Genomic DNA, 24,773 nt, shown 5'->3' with positions numbered 1-24,773 from the left:
GGGTGTCGAAATACCTGGACAGAAGGATCCAGAGAGGCTGCGGAAACTCCATCATTGGAGGCTGTCAAATACTACAGCACAGCCCTAAACAACCTAACTAGCTGGACCCACACTGAGGCAGGACTAGAGACTTCCACAGGTCCTCTCCCATAAAAGTACTTCTATTACTCTATCCCAGACTTTTGGAGGATCACAAAAATTCTCAAAGAGCACAACTTTCTGTATAAAAAAATAAAATAATAAAAAAAGCTAAAAACACAATAAAAGCAATACGGTTCCGCTGACCAGCTGCAGGCTCAGCCCTGTTGTTGCAGATCCATGACAGTCCACAAGCTATTTCATTTTAACTGTTTTGTAGTTTTCCTTTGAAACCTGGTACTTTCTGATAACATCCCTGACTTAAAGTAAACAGCTTTCTGAACCAAACATTTTCAACTGGGGGTGGAGGGTGCACAGATTAGCATAATCGCAGTAATTCTTTTTGAAACCAATATTAAACTGATGTACTCCCAGATATTTTAAAATGCTAATAGCGTGTATCACACACAAAAACTACATTTCATCAATAGAGCAGTCAACATCGCTTTTGCATTATTGAGGAAATCGCACAGATTTAGTAAAAAAGACTGTAGCTCAGCTGACGCCTGAAATTGTCAGCAAACTCTTGCAATGCTGCAAGTTCTGTCTTCTGTAGACAAAATATCTATGTTCCTGGTCTTGAAAGGAATACCACTGTGGTAACACAGTGGTTGGAGATTCCTTATGAATATTACTTTGCAAAAAGGAGTTAAATTTCAAACCTTTTTTTTTGTTGTTTGTTTGTTTTGTTTAAATAAAGGGGAGGTAAGGCACAGAAGTGAAACAATTCACCTAAGGTCACACAGAAGGCCAGCAGAAAAAGCAAAAAAGCATAAAGTCATCTGCACTTCAGCTCAAAGCTGTAAAACCAGATGTTTATATACTCAGAACTAGTCCATATTTTGGCTTAAGAGAATAAAAAAATAAATAAAGAAGCCAGAAAGATATATTGAAAATGCATTAGGGTTCAGACTAGGCTGCTCCTGATAGAGTTTTATGTATTACAGATGTCTTTATTTTTCTCTTCTCTAAAAATGCTGCTTGCTTACATTTCTAAATATCAGCTTCTCATTTTCACTCTCAAATCTTTTCACAGCTGCTCAGGGAGGGGCAGAAGCTACATGATAATCCCAAATTTTTAGCAGCTTCTTTTCACGTTGTTCCAAATATATCACACACGAGGCTTCGTGAGGCCTGTGCTGAGCAAAGCACAGACAGAGCACAGAAGTGGCAGACGGAGAGGCTGATCCAGGAATGCAGGGGCACTGGTTACTGAATACTCACAGCATTAAAGCAAAATTTAAACAAGAAAAAAACAACCAACCAAACAACAACAGCAAAAACTCCAGTCAGACTCTGTCCTGCTGATAAAGTATTCAACAAGTTTCATAGCTATTACTTAAAAGCTACCCTTTCTTTTGAAGTATACAAATTACACAATCCACATCTTACCCTCCTCTTCATCATCCTCTGGAGGAGAAGGAATCATCGAGCCCTGTGACCCAGACTGGGGCAGGCGAAGAGAAGGGCTTGCTGTAGTTTTTCTTCTCTCCCTCTCTGATTCGCTTTCTAGACACACAACTTCATACAGGGTGTCGGAGTTATTCTTTCTGTCCTTTTGCTTTATCTAGGAAAAAAGAAGCTTCCTTTTACCAAGAAAAAGCATACGAATCTCCGTATTACTTCATAAGGCTCTACCTCCTCTTTTTAGAATCGGAGAGCTAAGAAAGAAACAATTTTCATCACATTCTGCAGTGAAAAACGTTCAATCCTTGCAGCACCCTCAATGCATCACGCCGGCCTGCAAATGTTCCCATCCCTAATACTGTGTAACAAACCCTAAGCATACTTTCATACCTTTCAGGTGCAGTCTAATTTATCTTTTTTAACTTTCTGGGGATACTGGTGGGAGAGCAAAGGGAGAATTCTAATAAAAATTGTTCACATTTAGTTTCCCAACATGACAATGTCCTGAGCAATACCTCCAAGTCAGCTATCTGTGATTATGTATTGCTGGGGAGAACACGGATATACGAACTGGGGGGTCCCCAGGCTTATTACGTGGACCTGCTTCATCCTTAGTTTTCAATGTTTCCTTTAAAAGGAAGGCCCTTCTCTGTGAAATTGTTTCAAATTTTTGATGCAGTCCAAGAATTTCATTTTTTTGTCATAAAGTAATAAAATAGAAAATAGAAAAAGAAAGGTGAAGAAAAGAGGAAGATAAGATTTATAATCACGCTCTACATTAAGCTCCCTGTGCTCAGTTTTATCCCTTGTAGTACTTAAAATGAAGAGAAATGCATCAAAACTAAACAGGACTAAATTACTAAATGTACTCTGAGAAAATAAAATCCCTCTGCTTTCACCATTTCCGAATAAAGAAACACTGCCAAGGTAAGATAAGCCAATTCTACACAGCTGTATTTTAATAGGCTAATCATGACTCCATAGAAACAGGTTTCCCTTCCAGGCTTATCAAGCAGTACATTCTATATTTGTTGCTTCCACTATGAATTTTGATAATCTTCCATTAGTAAACACTGGAAGTTGGACAGCCTGACAGTGCCTGTGGAAAAATGAGAATTAGCTAAGATAAGTCACAATGCCTGTGAATTTGGTGAGACAAAAGATACAGAATTAGCTAAGTAAGATAAACTTCCTTTAAACTACCAATCCAAGAAGGTGTCTGCTGGAGGTAGTAAAATATTTATAGTTCAGCAGCTCTATCAGCTCAACATCTCCATGCTACTCCTCACAAACATTCCAAGTAAAAAGACTGATCTCAATCATGAAGATTTTTTCCACCTTACGTTGTGAAGGAAATTTTGAAGGAAAGTTTCCGAAGTATTTATTCATACTTTACACAAAAGATAGGACACGCACAAAAAATGAATCCTTAGCAAACCTCATCTTTGTTACTACAAAGAAAGAGTGCTAGCACTTTAAGACAAGTGCACACGCACACACACACAAAAAAAAAAAGCTCAGAAAAGCTTTCAATTTCATTCAAAACATCATTAAAAAAAAGAATATCAAGAAATGAGATGGACTCCAACCTTGCTTTTTTGAGCTTCACTCAGAATTATTAAACCTTGAGAAAGTACATACACCCACACAGATGTTTGTTTCTATCTTTCAATTCCTTTAAACAGGACTTTCAGTTCAGAACAGTGACTTCTAAAGCAGGAGAACTTCAAGTACATCACCTCTTCAGTAATGTGGACCTTCAACTTTCCAAACTTATTTTGAGACTAAGTTATTGCCTTGTATTGTTATTATGAATATTATAGACAGAAATATCCTCTCCTTTTTAGTAGATACGGTTAAAAAAAAAAAGTTGGAAGAAACAGTAAAAATTTTTAACAAGTTCTAGGGATTTTTTGTGGTTGCTTAGATTTTTTTTCCCCCAGGGGAAACTTGGGGTATGTGTGAAATCTCTGCTCTCAACCATGTACAAGTGGGAAAAGAGGCTTTCACATACGTCTTTTTCCCTCCTAATTTCAGGTGGATGTTTGCTCATATAAAAAAAAGTTTAATTTGTATGATAAAATCATCCTAGCGTCATACTGGATAGCATGTCACCAGGATTATGTTAAAAGCTTTTTTCCCCCATTAACCCTTTATTTTATGTTTGCCCTATGTAACCCAAATGCAACCAACTCTTGGCACAGCCTTGGACTGCAGATAAATTCTCTGTTCCTTTTATTTCTGAGGTTTGGCTGGAAAATCCATAAGCCTATGTATAACTTCACAGCCTCGTCAAAGCTGTCAAAATTTGCTTTGAAATGAGGACACCCAGCTCTTTATGGGAAGTTTTGATAACCACCAACAATTAGCGTGATGATTTTAGCTTTTCTAAAAATCGAAGACCACTTATTACACGTCTATTTCAGGAGAAAAATGTTGAAATATAAACGTTATATTAGTAAGGGTTTTTGATGCAGTCCAATCCCAGGGAGAAAAAACTGTAGTGAAATTTTGATCTGCTAACAGGCACCAGTAAATACAATTCTTTATCTTCAATGCATTTGCATTTATTCAGCATTACGCCGTAAGTTTACCTCTCAAGTTCCCAAACAATATAATCGACTGCACCAAAATTAACCTTGAAAATCAGCCCAGCCAAATCCCACATTAACTGTAGATTATTATTATTGTTTTTCAAAGTGTTACCTGTTTCAATTTTAGGAAAAAATTTTCAGTCGAGCTACGTTTGCTGAAAGGCCAGAACAATCTCTCGTTAGGTGAGCAAACTCTGACTTTAGTCTCCAGAATGAATCGAACAGGTTCCTGAACCTCAGTTATCACCAAATCCACAGCTGTAGTCATGAAAAGTACTTTATCTAGAGAGAAGAACCAAAGCATTAGTATCAAGAGAAATATTTCAAACAAAGTACTCTGTAACCTCTTTCCTAGTAACACAAAAGAACAGAATAATTTCTTTTTCGTTCATCTTAAAGAAAGGAGAATTGAGCCAATGCTCCCTACATAAGTCATCTGCCCTAACTAGGAATAAAATCTGGCAAGGTTCATACCTTTTGGTGTTTCTTCATTTACAAACTGGAAGTGTGGAGATTTTTGATTCCAGCTCCCAGTGATCACGTATGATTTCCCATCAGAACTTTTACCCATGGACTCCTGGAAACAAGGAATTTTAATGCAACTTTATTTAAATTACAACAATCTCTACATTACAGGAGTCTCAGCTGCATAAAACAGCTCCTGCACTAGCAAGAGAAGGGCAAGCACGTGTAGTCCATTTTACATAGTCCTATAACAGAGATCATCTCTGAAGGTAAGAGCCGAGTTCCCAGAGAGTCTCTCCTCCTTTGCTGATGACACAAAAAGGCCAACTACTGATAATTGTTTTGTGTGTACGTAGTACGAACACCTGTCTGGTGACACCTGAAGATCAATAGCTCATTTTGGAGGTGGCTATTTGACAGCAACTTTAAGCTCACAAAGCTGTAGGTGCAAGTACACCAGCTGCCCAAGTTTCACAGGTTTTGCTCTTACTTTTTTTTATTTCCCTTGTTGCTGCTGTTGTTTGGGGAAAAAAAACAAAAACAAATTAAAGTTTTTCAAACTTTTTTTTAATTTTTTTTTCTGGGAAATCCAAGGCAATCCAGTTATTCTGGCCTTATTTTGTGTCGTGAGTCTCTGAATGACAGCTGCTTGACTGGCAAAGCATTTAAACACATAAAGCTTTAATCACGCACTTAAGGAATGTAGTTCGTTGCTTCTAAAAGAACAAAATAAACCAGAACACTGTCCTACAAGCTACTAAACTTGTAAACTTGGCAGATGTTTCACATCAACATTTCTCTACTAAACTTGGCAGATGTTTCACATCAACATTTCTCTACTTCGCTATGATGTTTTAATAAACTAGCTGTGTTTTATTTTATCCTAAATAGCTATTTTATATAAGTAAATTTTACTCTAAAACATCTTGAGATCCAGCTTCATTCAGCAAACAAAACATGTTGCTCAGCTATTAGAAACTGAGTCAGTATTTTATCCTTAGTGTTCAATGTATCTGTCTTCCCATCAACCTTATTTTCTGAGCAACTCAAAGCCTGGTAAAAAGCAAAATTATTCATGAAGTATGGAATCATTTGGGGTAGTCACTACTGCAACAAGTATGTACTTCATAAACACTAACCAAGTTTGTTTTTACAGCACACTTGTGAAGTCAGAAAACTTCTAACATCATTTTATGGATGAAAAAGTGAGTTATAATAACAAAGTGCCCACTAATTCTCAGAGTTATACAGGAAGCTCTTGGACCTTTTTTTTTTTACAGCAGTAAGTATGCTGTAAAACTTTCGAAGCTCAAGGCACAGCTCTTCAACATTCAGTACTTCCAAAAACAAAATGAATCACAGAATGGCTCAGTTGGAAGGGACCTTAAAGATCATCTAAACCCAACCCCTGCCACTGAGGGGGATGCTTCCACGTTTCTTATTCCAGGCCCCTAAACAAGAACAGTCATGGCTAACTGCAGAATTGGGCAACTCCCTTGACCGACATTATGTCATGTCATGTAACTCTAGCAGCAGTGATTCATCCCAGTTTCACAGGGCTACACTAAAGAGCATACACTACAGCAGCAACCCAAAACAAGTGTGCCTAAGAAGCTCAATCTTTTCTGTCTATCCAGAGATCACAAGCAATTGTAATAAAAGTTATTATAGAATTTTGTTAATAAGAGATCCTTACCAAATCTAAAAGGTGCATGTCACCACTCCGAACATCTTTCCCACGGCTCAGGAGGAGGCCAAAACATCTGCAAAACCAGACAAAAAAATTAATCTGCAAAAATTACTACTTATAAACAAACCATTAGCATTCCTTATCTGAATATTCTGTCATACACCACAAGCAGCCCACGAATGCAGTAACAAATGTGAACAACTCTTGACATTTGAGAGTAGTATCAACCATGTACACCAAAACAATGTTAAGCCAATATTGAAAATGTCAAGAAAGATTTCATGAACATATTTACAGCATGATTGTATCCTGCCTTCAGATGCCTCCAAACAAAGATAACTGTTTGTCAAACAGACTCTGCTGATGAGTTCCCTATCCTGTAGGTAGGGCAATATTGCCACCATTTCTCTTCCCTTAGTTTATTTTATTTTTGTTGTTGTTTTGTTCTGGTTTTGCTACAGATTTGCATACAATTTAACCTTTTAACAGACAAGAATCAGGAAATCCTACGTGAAGTGCATAGACCTGTGTTCTATGGGTTTAATTTGGAAATACCTTTGGCCCATAGAGGTATTCCACCTCATCCTGTGGTTTACCACACTTTCTGAAGTTCCTACGTTTCATGTCAGACTGCAGTCTGGCAGAAGATGCATCTTTTCTCTGTATTGTGAGCAGTGCAAAACTCTGGCAGTAACCAAAAATTGCTAGTTTATTTCCAAGCAGCGAAAGATTTGAAGTCTGAACTCTCCCTTCCCTACACAGGTGCTTCATGTTCTAGAATTCCAGACTGCAGCAGATTCTAAGTGCACATACCAAGATATTCTCAGATGCAACTGAGAAAAAAGGAAAGCAAAATACTTTAAATAACTCAGTTGCTGATTACAGCCTCTGCATTTTAGACATATTGACCGTTTAAAATGGAAATAGTACATTTTTATACAAAGTTTTTGAATGGGCTAGAGTAGATATGACACTGACTCAACAATCAGATCCATGCAGATTCCACTGCACCTGCATTGTGTCTTGTCACACACGTGCTGAACAAACCAATCAGATCTTCTGCACAATCCCACTCAACACAGAGGTGTCGAAATAAATTACATAAACGGAGCATTAATGAAACAGGCAGTAAGCTGCTGCCTCAGAAGAAAGAACACAAAATATCAATTAAAGATGTATTTTTTAAAATCTATAAAATTACCTCTCAATAGCAAGTTCTTTATTAGTTGTCTGTTGGACGTAAATCACTATCTTCTTATCAATTCCTTGGCGGAGTTTAAAGCATTGCCTGTCCTTGTCTTTGGGAACTGCGCTGTTATTTACCAAAAAAAGGAAAAAAAAAAAAAATTATCAGAGCATCACTTAACTGTATTCCTTTTATGTATTAAAAACAGCATCAGACACTCGGTGAAGCCAGCTTCTTACACTAAAGCACTTAAGACCTTTCTTCCTTGCACACTGCTAACAGTAACTTGGGAAGAAATAGACGCATAATAAATGTTAGTATTTTATCACAATTAGGTGAAACCAAGGAAATTTAGTTTTCAAAATAAAAATTGTATTTTGTATATCGCTTTGCTTATTCTTGTGAGACCTCCAGCAAGGCTGAGATTCAGTGCAGTCCATGCTGACATACCTGAGCTGGCTATGACTGAAGCAGCTCTTGGCAGCATGGTTTCTGAAAAACACTCCAAGCGTCAAATCCTAGGGACGGCTTACAGCACCTGCACAGCTGTGACTACACTGCTATTGGTACCGGGCCAGAGAGCCTGAACATCACCTAGAGTACCGCTGTGTGCTGCAGCCACGCACCCTGGCGGCTGCTGCTGCGCCCAAGCCCAAGAACCATCAGCAGCTTTCACGCTCAGGCTCTGAGCTAAACCATTTTTCTGTCGCTAGCACATGAGCAGTCTTTTGGATTGTCTACAATGGAAGGTGCTGAATAAATATTGGATTATTAGATGTGATTTATTTATTTATTTAATAAATAAAGCATGAGCTGGATGCAAATCCAAGAGGAGAAACACTGCTGAAGCTGTGGCTAGGAGCCAATGTTCTCAACAAGTCAGAGTATTTGGCAGACATGTTGTACTGTAATAAAGACACTTCAGCAATTACAGAACACTATAAATGGTTGCATAAAACATCTAAGGGCACTGTATATAGGCGAAGCAGAAAAAAAACTTCTAGCAAAAAATTTAAAAAGTCTTTTTAGAAACCAAGGTTATCCATTAGCAGACTTAACATGAAAATGGCACTAACTAAAACAATGTGAAAAGCTGCTCAAACACCCTCACCCAATACCACTTGCCATAACACCTGGATAAGGAAACAAACAAGCCTACCTGGGAAAAGATTTATGGTATTTTGAGAACTGGATCAGAAAACAGAAACGTTCAGAAACAGAAGCAACATTTGTTCATAAAGCTTTTTTGATCCAGACAAGAAAGCACTACTTTACAGATCAGAACAGGTGAGTAATTTAAATAAATGGACCACAGCAAAACCAAAGAGAATCTATATTGATGATTTTTGATAATAAATTTCATTTCTGCCTTCTTTTCTGCTTTCAATACCTAATATACAGATCAGCCCTAGGAAATCACAGGGAAATGGATAAGGATGACCAATTTGACCTTCTTAAGCTTAAAATTGCATGATGTAACTAAAAGTTGCAAACATGAGGGGGAAATAAGGAAAGCTGGGTTCTTCCTAGGATAAAAAATAACAGCACATCTACACAGGCCATGTTATTCCAAACATTTACCTTTACTGAGCAGCACTGGAAGATCAAATGTTGGACTAGATGATCTTTTCCAACCTGAATGATTCTATGATTTCGGCTTGGACTAATGAGCTGAGCACCACTTAAAACACATTGCACAGAAAAGGTTTTGAAGACAAAAGAAGAACACAAAATAGAAACAGCACTTTGCAGGTAGCATCAGGTTCAAATGAATGAAGAATCTATACCTGAAATAACCTTTGCCATCATCTTCTTTGATTTCCAGTGACACAGAGAAGGTGAAAATATCGCTGTCTGGAGTCTGTGGGGTGGCGATGGCTGAGAGTGGAGTTTGTTTGGCAGAACGACGGAAGGCAGTGGCAAAGCTGTACAGTATTCGGCTCACCTGCATTTAGACAGCACCAAAGAAAGTTCAGAAAGATACAGGTGTACAGCATGTAGCAGGTGAAAACCTACCTGAATCTTCACTATATAACACAATGAGAAATAAAGATGCTGGCAGCTTTAGCATCTAACTGCTTTTCTACACTTTTTTAAAGAATAAACCATTAAATGTGTTCTCATTTCATATCCAAGATTCATAAAATTATCTTAACTTGGGGTATAAAAGGAACAAAAAGTCATGAATTGAATTACTTCTGAAGTGCCTGACATAATTCTGCTCTATCTCAGTAATAACTTTTACGTTTACATAATAATTATTTGACAAAAAGATTCAACTTACAGCCTCTTGGATTTCACATCGGAAGACATGAATCCTAAAGAGTTCTGCATTGTAGTGGCTTTCAGTGAAAGCAAAGCAATCACTTTCAGGGGTTCCATCATGCCCTCGTACACAGAAAAGGATTTTATAGATTGGATAATTTGCGATTTCTGTGTTTGTCTGAGGATCTAAAAGTCTGTTAAAAGAGAGAGAAAAATTGGATAATTTGTGATTTCTGTGTTTGTCTGAGAATCTAGAAGTCTGGGGGGCAAGGAAGAGAGAGAAAGAACCTGCACCCTTTAGAAGAATTATTTCAGCCAGCCAATAACTTGCAAGCCTTGACAATTTCATAGCTACTGGAGAATGTACATCATGAATAAAATAATTAATATGCAGCAGTGGATAGCCTCATCCCTGTTAAGCCTAATGTACCAGCAATATTCCAGCCCTACAAACTAAACACTTCTCAGGCTATTTCCAAAGTGTTCATTAATAACCACTCCCACTGTAGCTTTTGGGATGCCTTGGATCATCACAGTATTCCATACGGATTCCTGGGCAAAAAAATGCCTTCAGGAAACAAAATCAAAGCATCACTTTCCACAGATCTCTTTAAAAACCACTTTTTCCACTAAAAGAAATGCTAAGTTGCTCATGACTCCTCCCAGATAAATTGGTAAATTGTTTCTGTTGCTAAAAGAAAGTAATATTAAATGCACAAAGTCAGAGTACTCTTGAATTAACTTTGTACCTCACTGTTCCTTCAGAGACATTAGGCACTGACAGAGTCACATCTAAAGAAATCTGGCACTGGCTTCGTAAGATGCACATCATTCTGAGGGCTTCCACTTCACTCCGAGGAGCATTCACAGAGGCACAGCCTAAGTAGGTGAGCTTGCTGAACACCACACTGTCCTCATCAGTCACAGGTGTAAAAGGGCTCAAATCCTCACAGTCTAGGGTAAGAGACAAAGTTGAACATAAGAAGCAAGACCAGGTTAACAGCAGTAAATTACCAGAGATTGACTAACTGCATGCAAAAAATGACTAAGGAACATATTATAGAAAGTCAGGTCAGGCCAAAATACTACAGCAAAACCTTCCTGAAAGGAAGTTACTGATTGCTAACACTGCTACCGAAACTCTACAATCAGTTCACTCAGACAGCTTTTCAATATGAGTGCACCAATTTTCACTACAGCAATAAGATGCACAGACAAGCTAAACAAATTAATACTTTATACAGCCAGGCAAATAACCATAGTATTTTTGCACAAGGCCAGTAGAGAAAGTGTTTTCAGAAGAGACAATGTCTCAGCACATGGTAACTCCTGCATCACATAACCTGCACTAGGTGATTATAATGGGAGAAACGGGGAAAGGTAGATGGACACAGCTGTACCTAAATCCTCCTTCCTTTCCCCAGATAAAGATAGTTCAGAAGATACCACCAGGCATTCCCCATTTTTTTCTAACCTCCCTGGGATGGTTTCACTGGCAAACTCATTCCTGGTTTCTGGAGTCCTGCCACCGACACTGGGTTAATGGTAGAAGATGCTGAAGCTTCGAGGACAACAGGTTCTTCCCCATCGCCATCCGTCCTGATTTCTTCTCCATGGTCCCGGTCACTTGACTGATCTTCTATGGGTGGATCCATCAGCACGTCCTCAAGTTCCCTCTGCAGCTGCTGTTCGCTTCCATTCCCCACAATCTAAGAGCACAAACAGAGTTGGGACACACACACAAGAAAAAAGACTGTTCAAATGAAAAAGGAAAAAAAAAAAAGCAAAAAAACAGCTTTTGGGTACACGGTCATTCATTTGGCTGCCTCCACCAACCAAAACAGCAGGCAACAGATTTCATTTAGTTACAACCGTAAACACAAATTGCAATGTGAAAATGTTCCCCAGTTCAGATTCTATCCCCCTCACTTTGAGCTCCCTCTGTTAGTCTGTTAAAGCAGGAATCTCCTAGTACTACAAAGACTAGCTTATGGCACAGGAGACTTAGAGAAGTCCACAGTTCATCGGTCTATTACAATTCTCAGAATAGTTCCAGAAAGGACCAAATATAATTAATATGCAACACGGTTCATGGGGAAGATAGCAAGGTTTCACAGGAAGAGAAGAATCTGGAACAGGATTATGCCTGAGGAGCAGTGTTGGTTTATTTCCTGGCACTCATCTGCAGCCTGACCTTGCACTCGCTGAAGTCAACAGGAAAAAGTGCAGCAGCCCAGGTGGTGCAAAATTAGGTCCTAAGCTAGGAAGAGGATGAAGATATTAAGTGCTACAGTACTGGTTTTGTTCGTTTTTTTTTGTTTGTTTGTTTGTTTGTTGGGTTTGTGTTTTGTTTTGTTGGTTTTGTTTTTAGTTTGTAGGCAATATGCAGGGAACTGTTCATGTTCACTGAAGAGAGAGAGAAAGAGAAAGAGAAGAACTGGAATTCCTGCACTACCTCCTGCTGACAAAGACGATCCCACTGCATTGTTCTCTAGTCACATCTGGGCAGAGATGTTCAATCTTTGTGCAAAAAGACCGAAGAGACTCCAGGTTCTGTCCCTTAGAGAAGATCAGCACAGGCTGTAGCAGCAGTGGGCTATGCTAACAGCAGCACAGCCAGCAGCCACAGGGATGTGGCTTTCTCCTCTGCTCAGCTCTCCTAAGACCACGTCTAGAAGGCCACATCCAATTTTGGATTCCCCAGTGCAAGAAAGACACCCGTGAGCTGCAGCAGGTCCCAGAGAGGGGCACCAGGCTGGACAGGGAAGGAGAAAAGGCTTTGGGGGTCCCCAACAGCAGCCTTCCATAGCTGCGAGGGATGACAGAACCAGGCTCACAGTGCTGCACAGCAGGAGAAGGAGAGAAAGTGGCATAAAGAGCAAGATGTTCCAGCTGGATAGCAGGACACATTCCTTCACCATGAGGACAGTACCATATCGAAGCGTGTCACCCAGAGAGGCTGTGCAGTCTCCATCCTTGGAGGTTTTCAAGACCTGACTGGGTGACAGCCACGACAGCCTAACCTGGTCTGACCCCGCACCGCACGTTGCTTTGAACAGGACCTGAGACCTCCTGGTCCCTTCCAACGTGACACGGAGACCTGTGCTCTCAGCAGTCTTCCACTGTAACAAGCGATCCCACTGGAAGGATGTGAACATTTTTGTCTCAGTGGACAGGAGCTCTCTAAGAGCTTGCGTACCAAAGTCATACAAATGCAGGACACCAGTCACAGCAGCAGGACCCTGCGTTACTGCGTTCCTGCAGTTTCACAGAACCACAGAATGGCCGAGGTTGGAAGGGACCCCTGAAAATCATCTGGTCCAAGCCCTCTGCCGAGCAGGATCAGCCAGTGCACGTTGTGCAGGATGGCATCCAGGAGGGTTTGAGTATCTCCAGAGGAGACTCACAACATCCCTGAGCAGCCTGTCCCCATGCTCTGTCACCCTCACAGTAAACCCCTAAATTCTTTGCCTGTTCGTTTGCAATTAATAGGAAGTGAGTGATGCTTTACACAGGTCAGAAATTAAGCGTGGAAATTGAGTTTACTGGAAGTATTTTACCAGATGGCAGCCAGAGCAACGTACCTGATTCCAACACTTCAGCTGCTGGCTGCTGGTTGTTGTTGTTGGCACCAAAACTCGCCCTACGAGCAGATACACATTTCTATGCCCTTATGTTTCCCGAAGCTTATTGACTTAGGGCACTACGTGCAAGCTAATAAAATCCAAATTGTGCAACTACCTAAAAAGACTGCCAGACAAACCCTATTAGAGAAAATTTGGGTTCTTTCTTTTTCTCTTTAAAATAAAAGAGTTAAAAAAAAAAAAAAAAAGGAAGTGGTTAAAAGCAGGAGGAAGAATTCAGGGCAAACAGACGTCTACCCATAACACAATCTCAGTATTAAAGCAAACTCCATCTGCCTCAAAACCCACATTTCATCAGAGAAAAATAAATTATCTTGAAAGTATCTGAAACAACGGACAAGGTTCTCATATTTTAACAATAAATAAACAAATAAATAAATACAGTAAAAAAAATGAACGTTTATCCTCCTGAAACTGATGCTCAAACAGAAACCAACTTTCTAGTATGGATTAAAACGTACTGACGTGCTATCTGGGATCACCTGCCAGGAGCAGAACAGCAACTGCTTTACTCAGCTGGAAACACACAGAAGCACCTGTAACCTGTAGCTAGTTACAAGCACAGATTCCCATTCCCCCCCACACTAATGTTAGCGTTCTTTTCTGTGATTCATCACAGAAGCAATGAAAAAATCTTGCACAATATGTGGTCAAAGACATAACCTCTGTAAGTATCAAGTTTATTATTCAGGTTTGTGCAGGCTTTCCTCAGAAAGGTGGTGATGATGATGGAAGATGCTACATGTTGTTTTACTGCGCCCTGTTTATGTCTTGCAGCAAACTATAATGAATCAATCAGTGTTCCACCAGCCCCACTGAAGCCTGTAACTTCTATTTTACAGGGCAGGGATTCTAAGGAACAGGAATTCCCAATTCGGGCACAAACCTGCTCCTCACATGCTTTTGTTCACAAGGATTAAACAGACCATAGTTTGGGGAGGGATGGTGGGGAATTTCTATCCAAAAAGAATTCAATGTTGTAATGGTCTTAACTTGAAACGCAGGTGAAAAACATTCCATCCCATCAGGCTTACAAGACAGAACTCCGAATGCTGACCCACTGTATTAGGTACAACAAATTGTATTAAAAACTATACCTTGATACTGCCCTATAAAACATGATCTAAAAAAAAATCATAAAAGCAGCAGGGACAGATAAAACGTGAGGCCACGTTGTTTACAGTGAGACACTGAACAGGTACGGGAAGAAGAAGAAAGGGCTAGGGGAGATTTACATGAAATGCAAAGTAGCCAACAAGCAACAGAACTCGGCTCCGAGGCACTGCTTGGATCCAGTGTAACATTTAAGCTCTCCATAAAGACAAGCAAAATTACTGCCTGCCTCCATATATTCTAAGATCCAAGGTAAGTCTAGATTTAACTGTTCTAACAAAGATAAGTAGACAAAAATAATATGACAGCAGACATGTGAAGCCCACAGCATCAGCAGAGAGCAGCGCAGCCCACTGAGGAGCCTATCTAGCAAAAATTCTAAAAACTCCAACTCCTCATTTAAAAAGTAATGCCTCCAAGGAAGCCCTCCTTCTCAAGCCAGGCACTGCCCTCCAAAACCAACTCCAAAAGCAACATCAGTGATACTTCTGGACTGGAGGCCTCTGTTCTCACAGCTTAGCAGCCAGTTGCAACAAAGCTGCCCAAAGGAGGCCAAACATCCAAAGTCTGGCTGATTTCGGGTGCAGCAGAGTCTTTTACACAGCTGTAACCACCTTGTGGGGAAAGCGAGTGTTAGGTGCTACCCTGTCTGAAGCTCTGCTGCAACCCCAAAACCAGTAAGATGCAGCAGGACAGAGTGCAGCAGAACCAAGGGCAGAAGGGGAGAAGAATCCAAGTGGATCTAACAAACGTCTTCATGTAGGTCCACTTGAGATGGAAGAGAGAAACCATTTAGCCTAGACGGCGTTTCCCCCATTTCTCACAGCACTGAAAACGAGTTTGACTTAACTTTGAAACAGTACGCAGCCTCCTTCAAAACTTCCTTTATGACAGCACAAAGGATTTATTAGAGATGTAGTTTATTCCCTTCTCCTTACTCATGTGCTGCTGGCCTCTGCTGTCAGAGAACTCGAGGAGTTAGTGGGCTCCAGAAGCAAGGCTTTTGTAAATCCAGCTCAGTCCCACTGGCAGCAAGCAAAAGCAGACAGAAATAATACTGGAAAGCAGAGACAGCTAGCAAATGATATTTCTGCAAACATATCAGTGACAAGCCTGTTCTGTAATTGTCGAATCATGTTTTTCTATATAAAAAAGCCAAAGAAAAAGTACAAATTACAACCAACTAAAGAAAAACATGACTATTCCAAAGAAATATCCACCTGTTCGGACTTGAGAAAGACCAAGAATAAAACTGTGCACTAGTTCAGTCCACAGCACTATTCCTTAACACGACAGCTTAGCAAAGAATGCACAATGAAAGGCTCAGATTTGATCTACACATCTGACAGCCTACTGCATTCAGCCAACACAAGCCTAAACTTCTAGCACCATCGTCAGACTGTGCTCAGCAAATGTAAACCAGCAGGATCCTCAAACTGCTCTTCTAAAGCAGCAGAAAAAAGACAAAAGCTCAAATACAAACCGAAACTTATTTTCTGCTTTTCTTGGTGGGCTCATCAAGGCAAATGGGTTTTGACATCTACAGTTTAACTTAGTTCCACAAACCAAAGCAATTGCTTCTCCTTGAAGAGCCCCTTCTCCCTGTTTGTCCCCATGAAATGCATAACCTCGTGCTCGTTTTGTAGTCACATTAATTTTCCATATACCACTTCAGTACTTTTACCTATCACTGCAACAGTACTTTTAACATACCTGACAACCTTCAAAACTCCATTTATCTATTCCTAAACAGGTCAATAATACAGTAAAAGTGTCTGCTAAATGGTTATCATCAAACTAAAACCAAAAAGACATCAAGAACAGAGGTGCTTTCGGGGGCAGTATCTCTTTTCTTGCAGAACAATACCAGAAGACAATTTCTATCCTTAAGGCCAGCTAAAAGACCTTCCATTCCTGATGGTAATTGTTCTTACAACCTTACCCAGAAGAAAGGAGGTTAACAGGAAAATTCCTGCATGAGAGAACTTCCACTGCTTATCTCAGGTGTAGTGCTTCCACTAACCACGCCGACTGCAGCCACTACCAAACCAGCACACGCTCCCAAACGGCAGAATATGGAAAGGCTCAAGGTGAAGCACTCTGTTCAGGGATTGTGCTCAGTCTTGGCACCAAATTCATAAAGAAGCTTATCTTTAAGACCTGTGAAGCTCTGTGACATTCAGTGCCAAGCCAGGAAAGAGTGTAACTTTCCTGTTCAGCTGTTGTTCAGCTGGGGGCAGCAATGGCAATGGCCTTTCCTCATTGAGAGGAACGGCATGCCTGCAGCCAGCGTTCTGGGACTGCTTTGGAAGTAAACACGAAGAAAATTTTAGTAGTAAGTTTCGGGAGTCGGTCTGAAATTGATTAAGGATATTCTTCACAAATATTGGTGTGCTTTAATGAAGATGGCTTCGCATACAAGTCTCTTTAAGGTCTGTGACTGTACTAAACAAGATACGTCCTGTCAAACTATCACAACAGGACAGCCACAACAAGGCAGTCATTAGACGAACAGCTCAAACAGCTCCCTCGTGGAGCAGGGAGTGTTGCAGACCAAAGCATTTCATGTTTCCAAAGCTTCTTTAGGAATAACAAGATTGAATGAAAAATTTGGTAGACCATGTCTGTCTCCTGGGGTCTCAAATGATGCATTTTGACTTTGGGAGCTAAACCAGACACAACTTCCACATATGTGTTCTCGAGGTAAGGACCACTGTGGAGACTATTCTGAATTCTTAAGTATTTATAGCTGCAGGTATATGCAGCATCTAGAAAGATAAGCACGAGGTGACAGTCTTCCAGCAGGTTTTACAGAACATCAGGCTGATTATTCAAGAAATTTTCAAATTTTTGCAGACTATCCTTCTATAATGTGAAGAGAAAAATCAATCTTCTGCAACTGCAATAAAACATAAGTGAGTATTTTTGCCAGATTAAATAAAAATATTGAGACTTAACTCACAGATTTAGCTGGAAGTCTTATGTAAAAGAAAACAGACGCTATAGTGGCCCATCTTGCGTGGGACTCAAATCAATGCACAAAAAGCAAGTAAGGCCACTGGATGTAAAAGCAAGATGAGCACAGACATCAAGGAATGTTCAGTAAAGTCTCTGTTCCAACTACTGGTAAGGAAAAGAGGAATGCACAGTCTACCAGCAGAACACAATTTCTTATCATCTCTGAAGACATTATTCTGAAGACACAGATGTGACCGTAGGTTTCAGCTTCTTGCAGTGGTGGAACGTCTTTCCATCTCCCACAAAGAACACACCAACTTGACTTGCTCTAGGAAATACCTGGTTTTCAACAGGTTAAAAAGACAGAATTCTGAGTGACCACCTTACTAGTGACACTCTGCCTAAAGGCTGCTCAAATACGTACTGGAATGGAAGATTTTCTTAAGTAGACAAAAAAAGGAAAAAGAATGGCGAGGGTCTCCTTCCAGAACAGCACTTTTAAAAGCGAGAAGACGTCAATACCCTTCCAGTTCACACAAGCCTACCCACACAGGCTTGTATTCTCAGTTTCATGCCAAGTTGTTAGTTATAACTACACTTCTACGGTTCTTAAAGAGAACATTTCACATTGGGGAAAACTTTAATAATAAACTTTGAATTAACAGATACGTTCAAATCAAGTGTATGATAATACTGCTTTCTACCTGAAATCTGTGTGGAAATCACAGCTCCAAGCTCTTGACAGTCTCTTTCATCCTAAACACTTCATGAAGGATTAAGTGAAGTGGGAAAAAAAACCCACAGGTAGTGATGGAGAAAGCTTTTACTCAAAACCTAATTATCACCTTTCACATCAGCAAAAGTAATGCAGAAACTACTGGCAAAATCAATTCTTGAATAAGCTCTCCTTTCTGTCAAGTTTTCCACAATAAAGAAGTCCCTCTTTAAGCTCTTCTATGGTTAGTTAGGGTTAGAAGAATAGAGAACAAACTCAGGTTACTGATTCTTACCTTCAGTCCTGTTTTTTCATCATCACTACCATTATTTGTAGATGGTGTTTCATCCCCTTGCCTGGAAACCAAGACAAAATCTTCACTGTTAAGAGTGGATACCGAGTCTGATGAGACACTGATTTTTCCAACAGAAGCCTTGTCATCCATGACTTAAAAAGGAAGTTCGACTCATGAATGAGATTAAATATTTTATAAACTCCTGAAAAACAAAAATCATAAAAATACTTATATAAAACTTCATGCTAAAATGCTCAAATGTTTCTTTACAGAAACCTGCGGACTAGTTAAAAAAATAAAAGGAAAGCAACACATCTGACAGCACAACCACGTTACAACTCCCCTGCCAGCGCACACTCATTGTCCTGCTTTGGTTTTGCTAAGAAGCACACTGCTATTAGATCACTGGTTTCCACAGCTCACAGCTGGGACGTTAATAAACCTTTTTGCAGCATTTCATGACTGTGTCAGGCACCGCTCAATCCCAGCACAAAGCAGGCCCTCGGAGCACCTGCTACACCTGGTGACAAGGGACTTGTCTTAGGGCCGGAACTATTCAGTCCATTTACTTTCTGATAAGGCAGAATCCCTCTGCCTTCATCTACGTTCATGCAAAGTATTTCTGTAGCTATTGGAGCACGCTGCATGTGCAGTCACATTCAACTCCCCTCCCCGAAAAAGAGTTGGATCCAACTCGTGACGTTTTGCACTGAGGCTGCTCCAGAACCTCGGGCCGAAGGGCTGTCAATCTGTGCTGAATCTTCTGCACTGGACGGAACAATAAAAGATTCCAAGAAGCAGGAAGAACAGTGTGGGCTGGATCAGTACTGAGAATCGGAGCCAGCAGAGAATTTTAAAAGCTGGAACTGGCACTGAGAGGCAGCTGAAGAAAGGAACAAAAGGTGAAGTTCAGCTGCACACCTTGAACTCTACAGCACAGATTCTCAGAATCCATGGCTCAAAACAGACGGCCGTGATAAAAGGGCCGATTACATTTCCCAGAAACCCGATTACACCCTTATCGTGACGGCTTGGGTCTTTACTTACTCCCGAGCAGGACCAAACCCAGAGGCCTTTTCCACCTCAAGCTCGGCCTTGCACTCGGGGAGCGCTGTCCCAGCCTGGCTCCAGCAGAGCAGCGACCAACAAAGGCACCTGGGCTAGCCACAGGCACAGCTCATCACATTCCTCTCTGAACCAAGAACAATGCATCTGAAAATAGCAAAGCCTGCTTTTATTTCTGTCAATACCCGTCTCCGCAGCTACCAACAGGACTTGAAAATCGGCCAGGACGACAACAACATTTTTTTCCTCTGGGTTATTTTTAACCTGATTACTTTCCCAATCCAGTCACTTCGTGGTCCTGAAAACGTTCAGCTGGACATCTGAAGCTACGCATAAGATGAATAATGGATGTGGGTTGTTCACGTGTAACAGCATACCTGTGATTACTGTCTTGCCTTTTCAATTGCACGATGTTCACATATCCCTTTCAAAACCATTTTAAGCTGCACTGGCTTTCCATGAAAGTTACTGGCTGAGAAACACAGACAGTTTGAGAAGTTTTATGCACTGTGTGTCTCTGATATTATGAGCAGCAACCTTAAAGGCAGGGCATTGTTCTCATTTTTAAGTTGGTGTTGTTTAAAATGTCAGTATCAAAACGGTTCTCAAGAAGCTCCTTATCGCGCTATCTACATCATACACACATTATCTGACACTAAAATCAAATGTATTGAAACACCGAATAAAAATAAGCTTAAAACACGTAACATGCCCCCAGCTTTACTGCTTTCATTCAAACAGAGCAAACTCGTTTGCCACTCTAAGACACGAGTAGAAGAGCAGGCTTTGATCACCAGCAGCGGTGAGGATCACCCAGGCAAGGATCAATTCAGCAATTTATTTTGGCACAGCGTGCCTGTCTTGAAGTGTTAATTTCACCTGCTTCCAAAGCCCTTCAGTCTGTCACCTTTCACCAGCATTAACCTCAATTAAGGAAAAATTACGCTGTGCTGTTGTGTACTCCTTTTTGTGGTAGCGTGGTGGAAACACAGCACCCGTGGTCCTGGAGCACAGCTGGCTTAGCCGAACCCCCGCAGCGGTTGCACAACACAGAATTGCAACAGCAGAAGGCCCTGATTAGCCCAACTTCACCAACCTTACGTTGAGCAAAAGCCTTACTGAGATTACACAAGAAAGCACAGGAAAGGGGAGAGCGCAGTAGGTTGCTGGACGAAGCTTCTGTCCCGCAGCAACGCACCGGCAGGCGAGGCTCGGTTACCCAACCCTCTGGAATCAGCAGCAGAGGTTCATCAGATTGACACCCAACGGTGGGGTTGCAAAAGCACTGCCTTCAAATGCTACCAACACTACAGCATTGCCTGGGGTTAACCCGAACGTGCACAATCCCATACCTCGCTCTGCACGCGCTTTATTCCCCTGGTGCTTGGGAGCCCTTTGTTTCGGGCAGATTTCCTCACGGACCGTTGTACCCGAACCAGGAAACCGAACGCGGCAGCACCCACACCCCAAAGCCCAGGAGCTCCTTAAAGCGCCTACAGAGGGGTGCACATCAAAGAGCAGCAGCAGAGCAATTACGTGTGGCAGGCTTACGGCTCCTCTGGAATCAAAGGAAGAGCCAAGGACAGGGACAGCGCTCATTAGTGCTATCTGCAGCTCCTGGCGAACCGAAGCTTTCTCTGCTGGGATTTTTGGGAGTCGGGAGAGAAGACCTCCAGCCCAGTGCAGGCCTCAAGCTGTAGTGTTTCCCAGAAGAAGCCAGTGTCTCATCCCGTACTAGGAAAGGGCCCGGTGTGTCTCAACACGAGGAAAATGGGAGCTTTCAAGTTCAGCACAGCTTAGGACACAAACCTACACCTCAGCAATGCATTTGCCCGAAGGTGTCTTTACACCTCCATGGGAGTCAGAATGTCTGGGTAAAACGCAGACCAAGAGGCAAATTTTTATTAACTACTTTGCTTAGCCATTAATTAAAGGGGTATCCTGGCCCCTCCCCAGGCGAGAGACCATTGGAGAAGGCTGCGAGCTGAGAGGCACCACGGCCGCCTCTTGGGCCACTGCCTTCAGCTCTGCTTAAAATTCTGGGTCTCAGGACAACTCACCCTCACCCTGCACTTGCTCTCGTTGCACAACGCGTGCCCAAGAACCAAGCTCTCCTCCAGCAGCAGTCTCATTCACCACCACAGCAGCCAACCAGCTGAGGCAGCCCACCTTACTGTCACTGTTTAAGATAACGCGCACACGGACAGCAAGGACACCCTGCACCGGGTAAGATCTCAAGCAATGGGGAGACACCTATGAAATTTCAATGATAGTTCAGCAGATTTATAAGACATTTATCCTTTCCTTTCCTACCCTTTTCCCAAGTATCTGCCACCTGGCCTGCAACTTGAGATCTAAATTCTCCCCTGCAAGAACTTAGAAGAGCTTCGAGCCAACAGGATACAGAAGATAAAACCTTCCACCTTACAGTGCTGTGAGACACAGAGGCCTGAATGCCACCGTGAGAGCCGAGCACTCATAACTGCGGCTGGTTTCACTCCACGGAGCGCCTGTTCTCCAGTGTTTAGGAAGCCCAAAGCCACACCAAAAGGCAGGAGAGCAGAAAATCAATGCCCCAGCTGTGAGCTTCCCTGGCTGCTCAGAACAGCATTACCTTTACGGCAGCAGCGCGCTCAGCACTGAATTTGGACACGAACGCAACACAGAACAATTTGGGGAGGGGGCTCAGGGCAGGAGAGAGAAGCAGCATGAGAAGGGTGTGCAAGCTGGAGACAAAAGGTGATTTTTTCCCCATTCCAAACCTCTCGGCTTTTATCCATCAGCAGCAGCTCCTTTAGCAATCCCACGGTGAGGGCGCAGCTGATGAATGCACCAGGTACAGGAGAATGATACGGTAACGTTAATTAAATTACTGAAGAAGATTTTAATTCAAAAAGCTACCTGAAGCAACAAAGGCAAAAAGCTCGTCATGCAGAACAAACCTCTACCCTCTACAAATAAAAACCCAGTACGTGTAGCATTAAAAAACATGAAAAAGGAGGTAGCTTACAGCCAAGAAGCTGAGGTGACTGACTGAGAACGGATTCATTCACTGAAAAATAACATCTTTTCTGGTTCTACTTCTCGGCCTTCACTTTCCTGGTTTTCAGCAGCAGCAACTCGGTGTGAGTGAAATGTGGAATTTGTTGTAGAGTTCAGCAGCTTTAAGGTACACATCCCAAAGCTGGTTTAGGAAGAATAAGCCAGCATCCTTTAGGATTTCTAGCTCCTTACAGGCTTTGACAGCTGTGATTCCTCCTCCTGCTCAATTCAAATGGGCCATATTTATTATTTTTATAAGTACAGTGAGTGAAAGAGTGTGGAAAATGCTACAGCACAATGCTGCCACTGCAGGCAGTCATCCAGATGTTTGTCTGAGCAGCCTAAGAAATTTTCAGAACAAAACCGGTGTCGCACTGACAGACGTGGGAAAGGAGCTGCAGGTCAACTTTCCTTGAGCATATGCACAGAGCCTGGATTTTACTGCAGCTCTGGGAAAAAAATCATACAGGGAAGATCAGTCACTAGCAACCTTTTTCTTCTCACATATCATATGATTAGTCTGCATAATCGCACGTTTGATCTTTACCCACCGCTCTTTCAAGGAGACAGCTACAGCCTTCCCTTCCCTGGGCAAATCCCTCTCAAAAGCACCGGGAAGTATTTTTGCACTCCAAGTGAAGCAAGAGAGGCAATGGAACGCTGCGTGTGAAAAATCAAGATTTAGGATAACTGAAGAGAGCAATTAATTCGCAAAATAGCAACTGCAATACTAGATTTTCTGTTCATTTTAAAAGACTCTGACAGCCACAGATGTTCCCGCTAACCTCCAGAGACAAGCGGAAAGGTTTTTATCTGCAGATAACGCTGCCTCCGATGTCACCGCCGCTCCTCGAGAGCAGAGCACAGCCACCGCGGGGAGCTGGCGGAGTCACTCCGCATTCACGCAGAGCCAGGAATTTGGACAAACACAAGAGTTAAGATAATGCAATCTTTGTTAACAACCCTTAGCAGATTCCAAGTTGGTGCCAAAATCATTTTGTGTTTACCCTTGCTTTGAGCCATTTGCTCAGAGGACAGCACTGTCATTTCAGGCTCTTGGAAGAGGCCGATTCCCCAGCCCCAGGAACACGCTGCAGGTCCTGGGGAGCCGTGGCTGGTGACAGAAATGCTGACGCTGCCTTAGCTCGCCCGTCACAAGAACGTGGCCGGGATGAATTAACCCCAACATCCACACCCTGCGGCTGATGCTTTGCCAGCATCGGGCACATCCAGGGGCTGCCTGTGCAGGGCTGGACACACGGGAGGGATGGACAGACGGACGGTCTGGTGGCCAGGGCAGAGCGAGAGGCAGCACAGCCGGTGCTGGGCACACTCTGATCACGCTCCACACACTTCTGTGGTTCCCCTCTCACCAGGATTCAACGAGAGGCGCAGCGTTACGCTCAGCGGGCAGACACAGCGCTGGGAAATCGCTGTGAGGGAGCTGGAGCAGGAGCCGGGCGCTGCTACAAGCTGCCTGCGCTTGGACGTGGAAAGTGAAAGGAGAGCCCTGCGCCAAGCTCAATTTGTTAATTTATTTACTGTGTACACAAAACGCAGTTTGTTCAAGCCCTTGACCTTTTCACGTTCAGCAGAGACCTTTTTAAAAAAAATCAGCGTTTCTGTAACTTAACCAGCCCCGGGCAGGCGGGTGCAGCCCGGCCCTTTTTACCGACGCAGCCACAAATCTCGGCCGGGCTCAGCAAAGCCCCGGGACCCGGCCGGGGTGGGCAGCGCGGTTTCAGCTCCCCCCACCCGCACACCGCGGCAGCGCCCGGTCCCCAGCGGGGATGTGGGGAGCCCCGCGCCGCTCCCCGCCCCCCCCCCGGCCGCTCCGTGATGGATCCCGAGCTGAACGACCGGGCCAAGCGGGGTGCGGGGCTGCCCCCGGTTTTACAGCCCCCGCCGCGGTTTTCTCCCCGTTGCCACCTTCCCCTCCCCTCCCCTCCGCTGTTCGGGGCACGGCGAGGCCGGGGCGGCTCCGGCAGCGGGGCGGGGACCCCCGGAGCCCCGGGCCCTGCCCCGTGCGCGGCGGGAGGGGGCGCAACGGTACCGGGGGAGGGGGAGGGGAAGGGAGGGGAACGGAGGGGAGGGGGCGGCCCCCACCTACCCCGGCCGCCGCCGCCGCCGCCGCCTCCTCCCGGTGCCGGGCCTGGGCCGCCGCTGCCGCGCCCCACGTGACCGGGCCGAGGGGCG

The 24,773-nt window shown here is 42.8% G+C and overlaps 1 protein-coding gene across 1 annotated transcript in view; it reads right to left on the bottom strand.

The window, feature by feature from the left end:
* The window catches only part of RABGAP1 (RAB GTPase activating protein 1), a 68,088-nt gene extending 43,320 nt beyond the window's left edge, over positions 1 to 24,768 (bottom strand). Inside the window, exons 1-11 of the mRNA XM_082775583.1 lie at positions 24,688 to 24,768; positions 18,471 to 18,672; positions 11,220 to 11,454; positions 10,495 to 10,699; positions 9,765 to 9,939; positions 9,268 to 9,425; positions 7,496 to 7,606; positions 6,301 to 6,367; positions 4,614 to 4,716; positions 4,252 to 4,421; positions 1,531 to 1,705 (exon numbers count right to left, since the gene is read on the bottom strand). Coding sequence (XP_082631709.1) covers positions 1,531 to 1,705; positions 4,252 to 4,421; positions 4,614 to 4,716; positions 6,301 to 6,367; positions 7,496 to 7,606; positions 9,268 to 9,425; positions 9,765 to 9,939; positions 10,495 to 10,699; positions 11,220 to 11,454; positions 18,471 to 18,620 — 1,549 coding nt within the window. The 5' untranslated portion in view covers positions 18,621 to 18,672; positions 24,688 to 24,768. The remainder of the gene's footprint in view (positions 1 to 1,530; positions 1,706 to 4,251; positions 4,422 to 4,613; positions 4,717 to 6,300; positions 6,368 to 7,495; positions 7,607 to 9,267; positions 9,426 to 9,764; positions 9,940 to 10,494; positions 10,700 to 11,219; positions 11,455 to 18,470; positions 18,673 to 24,687) is intronic.
* Positions 24,769 to 24,773: the final 5 nt, after the last annotated feature.

The sequence above is a fragment of the Aythya marila genome (genome assembly GCF_965140915.1).
Source record: "Aythya marila genome assembly, chromosome: 19".
NCBI classification, from domain to species: Eukaryota; Metazoa; Chordata; class Aves; order Anseriformes; family Anatidae; genus Aythya; species Aythya marila.
The sequence above is the reverse complement of the archived record's forward strand: the minus strand, read 5'-3'. Positions and strand labels throughout refer to the sequence as shown.